The 7,077-nt window shown below is 35.6% G+C and overlaps 2 protein-coding genes across 2 annotated transcripts in view; one reads left to right on the forward strand and one right to left on the reverse strand.

Moving 5' to 3' along the window:
• Positions 1-3,292, forward strand: part of LOC108736392 (homeobox protein Nkx-2.1) — a 52,041-nt gene extending 48,749 nt beyond the window's left edge. Inside the window, exon 6 of the mRNA XM_025973383.1 lies at positions 2,127-3,292. Within this exon, the coding sequence (XP_025829168.1) occupies positions 2,127-2,408 (282 nt within the window). The 3' untranslated portion in view covers positions 2,409-3,292. The remainder of the gene's footprint in view (positions 1-2,126) is intronic.
• LOC108736415 (coiled-coil domain-containing protein 61) overlaps positions 1-7,077 on the reverse strand; it is a 113,716-nt gene that overhangs the window by 68,755 nt on the left and 37,884 nt on the right. The gene's annotated exons all lie outside the window — the stretch shown is intronic.

Consider the following 7,077-nt stretch of genomic DNA (forward strand, 5'->3'; position numbering starts at 1 on the left):
CCGTAAAGGTTGACTAATTGACTCTGTTCTCCTATTCTTTCTAATACCTCTTCATTTCTAACCCTTTCTACCCACGTTATGCTCATTATTTCGAAGGCTTCTAACTTTTTCTTTTCCGCCGCGCCCACTGTCCATGTTTCGCACCCGTACAACGCCGCGCTCCAAACATATATCTTAGCAACCTTTTTCGAATTTCTAAATTAACCGTTCGCGAGCATAGAAGTGACTTCTTTCTTTCTTTTGTTCTAACATCAGAGTTTTTTTAACTCATATAAAATATAATGTTAAGATAATCACTCTGAATTTAAAATAGTTAGGTACATAAATCTGAAAGGGTCATTCACTCGATTAATTAACGAAAAAGAGTTTAATTAAACATCACGGTTTATCAAAACCGACATCTTGCCATTACGACAAATTATATTTCATCGGAAGTATGAATTGTCTTGAGAGGTCCTCATCCGAACAACCGAGCAATGTCTCTGTACTAGGTAACCGAATTAATTTTGTTAAACATGACAGACAGATCCTCTTTAGTCATTACGGAGACTCGCGCCATCCTTCAGGATGATATAAGGACATGTCTACTTAAAGGAAGTGTATACATCGTAATACGGTCGTGAATCACAAGTAAGGCACACGCAGCTTTAAAGCCCTCAACGGGAAATTTCAATTGCTGACTTAAACGAAAAAGAAAGTAGGCAAATGCCACAGAATATATCAGTTTATTAAAATATAAACCACGTCAACTATAGTCTTTAAAATGAAAACGTAATATACTTAAAAGCTTTAGTATCAAGTCCAATTCATTTTAAATTTTTACCCTCAATAAAAAGTGCGAATTTCATTCGAATAATTCTCTTATTGTAATTTTTGATCACATTTAAATATTAAAAGTAATAATTGCGTACTGCATAGTTGCACCCCCTCCCTCAAATTTGGATGGATAGATACTGTTGACGAGGGTACATAGGATTCAAGGATATACTACCTAGACACTATTAATGATGACACACTTGCTTACGCTCCCTATAAATAAAAATTACCACTGTTAATTAATTATTGACTAATTGTAAGTTACAATATTATTTTAAAAAACCGGCCAAATATGAGTCGGACTCGCGCACCGACGGTACTAGTAGGTATACACGTAGTTCGTCAGTTACAAAATCAAGTCTCGATGATTTTCGCCGCTTTTTCCAAGTATGTTTTAAGTTTCACCCAAAATCAGCCCCCTTAACGTATAATTACAATACTACAATTAAAAAACTTTTTTTGTGACGTAACACATGTAAAATTTAAAGTTTTCGGATTTTTCTCTTATAGGTAACACTTTTTGCTTCATGCCAAATTTCATAATTCTAGGTCAACGAGAAGGACTCTATAGGCTTTGATTCCGTTGAGAGTATTAAAATATGCGACATACACGGGCGTGTCTTTTTATTGCATTAAGAAGAAGTGGCTGATTTTCGGTATTTAAGAAGTCAGATAAGTCAGGACGGAAGGATTGGTAGAGATATGAAGCAAAAAATAGCGCAGGATCGAGTCGCCTTTAATAAAAAGAAGTCACTTCTATGCTCGCGACGAGTTAATTTAGAAATTCGAAAAAGATTGTTAAAGGTGTATATTTGGAGCCCGACGCTGTACGGGTGCGAAACATGGATGGCGGGCGTGGTGGAAAAGAAAAGGTTAGAATCGTTCGAATGATGAGGATACAGTGGATAGAAAACTTAATAACAATTCGGAAGTGGTGTTTCCGTAGGCGCAAATTCTATATAACAAATTAAATGGTTTAGTTATAATCTACTGTTTGCTATTAAAAAACAGTGCCAGACGACTGCCCTGACATCAACCCTGAGTCCTTTTGTTGATCTCATTCCCTTAATCCTTTCAAAAATGTTCTTTACAACAGTGCAAACTCTAACAAAGTCTAAAGGGGGATTATTTTAGTTGTAGCCAAAAAGGTATTCGTTTATTGCATTGCAAATTGTTCAATGGTTTAGGAGTTTTGTTGTGACACACAGACAGTCAGGCGGACAGAGGCCCTTTGGCGATTTTCATTATTATAATTATTCGTAGGAGACAATAGATCAAAAAGGATTCTTCATTTTCTGTTTTTGTTTCAGTCGTCAAGTTCGCCCCGAAGAGTCGCCGTTCCGGTTTTGGTGAAAGATGGAAAACCATGTTCGGGAGGAGGTTCCAACAGCCAGACGTCCACGGCGTCGACGGTCGAGAGCGCCGTGAGTCGGACGCAGCAATCGCCTGCGTCGGCATGTCAATCGTCTGTGCAGCAACAGGCCCAGTGTATGGCGAACGGAAGTTTGGCCGCGATGGCCTATCGTCAGCAAACGTCAAACTATCAGCAACAGTGCGGGACTTATTTACCCTTACAAGCGCGAGCGTGGTAGTGCCAAGCGCCGTCGCTTCCGTCAGTGCAGCCACCGGCAGTGGCGACAACGCCTTTCGCCCTCGAACTGCTCGAAAACATGTTCATATGATCCGTACCGTAAAGCACACGTTGTGCCTACTTTCTCTATCAATTAAATTTCGACAGGGTAATAATCTTCTTCTACGATTTGCGGTACTGGAATTTAACCGTACATCGAATTTGTAGTCGTAAAATGCAGACCATCCTTTAGTGATTATTGTAATTTAACATTTAATGAATGGAAAAATAAAATCCTTCATTTTCTTGGACCACTGTGCACATGTTTATGTTAAACCTGGTCATATCTTCTGAAACAGTGGAATCCAGTAACTCGAAATTCAATAAAAGACCGTAAAGGTTGACTAGTAGACTATGATATAAAGAATCGAATAGATACAATCATTTTGGCTTAGAAAGGCATAATTTCTAAGCGTGCTTTTTCGAGTTCTACTGTTGGATACCGAAGAAAGTATGGTCAACGATAGAGTTCGATAGAGTTGAGCGTTGTAAAGATTAACGTTACAAAGAATGTAAACCTATTAAGAGATTAAAAACTGAACTAACTCCAGCATAAATCCATTGCATATTAGTAGCTCGCAGGGATATCAAACAAATCGCATATTACTGAAATTATATAATAAGCAAAATAATGTAAGATGCGAAGCTCTTAGGTGTTTATTAGAAGGAAATGAATTTATTGAGAGACAGCCAAGTTAACTAGTTTTTATTGTTATCCGACGTGAGTTTCAAATCTGTCGTTCTTATGCCTATTTTATTCATCATTCTTTCATCACCATAAGGTCGTCAGTATTAAGACTGATGGTTGGACACGCATCTCCACTCTTTCCTATCCTGAGCTAATCTTCGCATTTCCTTACAACTAGAACATCCCACACATCCTTAACTACATTTGAACAGTAATTTAATCTAATTCTACCTTTACTCCTCTTAACTCCTGTTTCCGCTTCTAATATCTCTGGCTAGTCTTTCATAACTATGAAGGTGTCCTACCAACCTATCTTGCCGTATTTTTTATTGACTTCCATACCTTTTCATTCGCCTGTAACACCACATTTCAAACGCTTCTAACCTTTTCTTTTCCACCGCGCTCACCGTCTAGGTTTCGCACCGGTACAGCGGCGTGCTCCAAGCATACACCTTTAACAATCTTTTTCGAATTTCTAAATTAATCGTTCGCGAGTACAGAAGTGACTTCTTTTTGTTGAAAACGACTCGACAGTGCACTGTTCTCTGTTTTATATCTCTACTTCTCCATCCATTTTGAGTTATCTGATCTCCTAGATGGCGAATATCAGCCACTTCTTTTACATCACTAAATTTAAATAAATACAAAGCATAATTTTAATTTTGGCGTACGATATTGTGCAATACCTTAATTACACAATCAAGAATGTGATTATATATAAGTACTACAGAATTCCTAGGATTTATCATCCTGAAATTCCTGGTGAGCTTTTCTAACATTCTAATATCCGACTACGACCACTACGACTAAATTGTCACTAAAAAATATGGCCACAATACGTAAAAGTGCAGTAGTAGTAGATTACAATTTTTTCCCCATGTATCTTACCATTGTTAATGATATATGGAAGATAATCGACTACGTAAATATCAAATTGGACGCTATATAAAGAAGGGAATTCTCGTTATAATTACATATAAAATCATAACGAGACGATATACCTAAATATGCTAGTCATCATAATTTCATTACAATGAAGATGTGCTGATGCTTACAGCTTCATACAAATCTGGCACTTATCGTATTCCTAAGTATTAACCGCGATTTTAATTGATATTGATGGTATATATTTTTATACAATCAAGTTTAATCATGCTAAAAATTTGTAGGTCATGAAGTAAAATATCTGTTCGCCAAATTAACAAACACTATCACAAAAAAAGTTGTTTTATTTAAATTTGATGCGTTTGTAAGCATTTACTTAATTTTTTCAATTTAAGTTATTATAATTTGAGAAATAAAATTATCTTACAATTAGTCGAATTGCCATTCAGAAGCAATACTGCGCCAATAAACGATGTAAATATCACATAAAAGATTAATGAAAGTCTAATGTCATTTGGAATATGAAAAATCCTAAACATAAAAGATAAACTACAAGTGCGTGTTTGATTATTTTTGTGCGAAGAAAGAAAAACAAAATTCAAAAACGTTCTCCGGATTTTTTGTATAGTTACACACAAATTAAAAATACTTGTAGCAGGATTGTTGACTTCCATCATAATAATAAAAACAACAAAATAAAATCCCCAAGTACATGTACGTAAGGCTAGCAAATGTAGCAATTGGAGTATAATAATTAAATAATTTAACGAAAATTTTAGCAATATCCCGGGTAGTTTCTTTATCGTTTAGGGATGCGAACAATGTAAGTACTATTATTATGTATATTATCCAACTCCTGTGATTTTTATTAATATATATTTATGCAAAGAGTACCTTAATATCATTTAAACCGTTTTTGAAACGCGTAGGTATACTACCTATTCATATTTACGCGAAGATATTAAACATAAACGTTAGGGGGTGTATCGGTAATTTCTAAAGTAGGCTTCTAGGAGTGCTTAATTTAGTTTACTGTTTCAAATTAAAAAACCAATTAATTTTACCACTTGAGTTCATGTTCTTTGTGTAGTCTTCATGGTTGAAGTGTTTACCCGCGACTCTTAACCTCAGTATTGTTAATAAATGAAATTTAAAATCACACTTAATCAAGGCTTAACAAGAAAGACTAGAGACAGGAGCATAAACCGCATAGGGGCGCATAATTTACACCACGAGCCAGCCGTAAGAGCGCTTTCACATGAAGCGTATGATTAGGACAGTTCGTCAAAGCTGACCGCGTGCGCCGATTTTCCATACGCGTCATACTGCTTTCACATGCAAGTCGTATGGTCAGAACCGACCAGTTGCCGTTGTTGCCACATATGCCGATCGGTTGTTCCATTTAAGATGTGTCATGTGGAATTACTCATTTAAACCTATGGTGCTTGTTTAAGCAAGATTCACACTATACGTTCCGTCACCGTTACATGAAATATTATTAAATTAGAAGCAATGAACGTATAATCACGCCATCCGTCACGACCACATGTATCAGTGCCTGGGAATTACTTTTTTAAACCTATGGTGCTTGCTTTATCACGATTCACACTATATGTTCCGTCACCGTTCCGCCACCGTTATAGGAAATATTCTTAAATTACAAGTAATGAACGTCTAATTAGACCATCCGACACGACCACATGAATAGGTGCCTGGTGTATCATATTATGCACCCATGTGGAATTACTCTTTTAAACCTATGGTACTTGCTTGAGCACGATACACACTATACGTTCCGTCACCGTTCCGCCACCGTTACCTTATTACATACAAGCAATGGATGCAACAACATTATTCGTCACGACGACTTATGTCAGTGTCTGATGCCGTATCTGCAAGCCCATGGGTTGTATACAATAACGTAGTTATTTAATTCAATTTACAATATTTCACTTCGTCGCTTTCCCATTACGGAAATATAGTGTCATATTTGCTCTTATTCTTTCTTGTTTGAAATATATTATGAATCCATACTTGCCTTTTTTATTCTTTCTGTTCCGTATCTAAAGTGAGTGCAATTATTCCTTGTCTTCGATTATAAAATCGGCCGTTTCTTTTATTTTTCATGCAATTTTTAAAAACGGTTGCACAACACGTAAAACATCATCATGAATTGGATGTTAAATTTCTGTGTGGTGACGTAACGGAGACGGAATGGTTAGCGTTACGTACAGTAGTGGATAACGCCTTTATATTTCTTGACGATCCTATAAATCCTAATTATACGCTCTATGTAAAACGCACTTAAGAGAGTCGCATGTTGTGCTCGAAGACGGCCGCCCAAGTTGCTGCTCAGTAAGGTAGTACTTATATGTATCTAATTTGATTTTTTTTACTACGTTTGGCACATGAACATCTTTTTTAATGAGTGTGTGTGAATCGGAGTAAAATATTGAAAAAAACGCACCTTTTATATAACTGATTCATTTTGTATCTTTCTTACTCGCGACGCTTGTCTTGTCTAGATCTTATGTTCCTCTCTAAATATCTCTCGGTAACTTTTAAAATTGAAGTTAAGACGTGTTTAAGTGATCATATTTTATTGTTATTAACATAAAAGTTAAAGCCTCAACCATTTTCATATGTTTATCTTCGCGTAAACATGTAGTAATAGTACGGATGATGATATTGTTACTTACGGATGAATGGTGTAAAAAGCTAATGATTTGCTATAGGTACCTTTGTTATATATGTAGTAATATTTGAAAGTATTACCTTTAAATATGTAAATATGTATGTAATGTACTTCTTTTAAAAATTCCGAATGAGAATTTATCTACGTCAATGCTTTAATTTTCCTTATTATAAAAATAAGTGTAGCTGCCCTTACGGTTATGTATTAAAAAGTTTAAAAACCAGAACAAATAGGAAAGGTAAATGTATATATTGTATCTTAGTTTTATTTGTACCTGTAGTTAAATTTGAAGCATTACTGTACAGGTGTAGTATTATTTAATAATAAAACGAAAGAAAGAAATCGTGTCATGTAAGATTGTGT

Source organism: Agrilus planipennis, unplaced genomic scaffold (genome assembly GCF_000699045.2).
Source record: "Agrilus planipennis isolate EAB-ADULT unplaced genomic scaffold, Apla_2.0 scaffold149, whole genome shotgun sequence".
Taxonomy (NCBI): Eukaryota; Metazoa; Arthropoda; class Insecta; order Coleoptera; family Buprestidae; genus Agrilus; species Agrilus planipennis.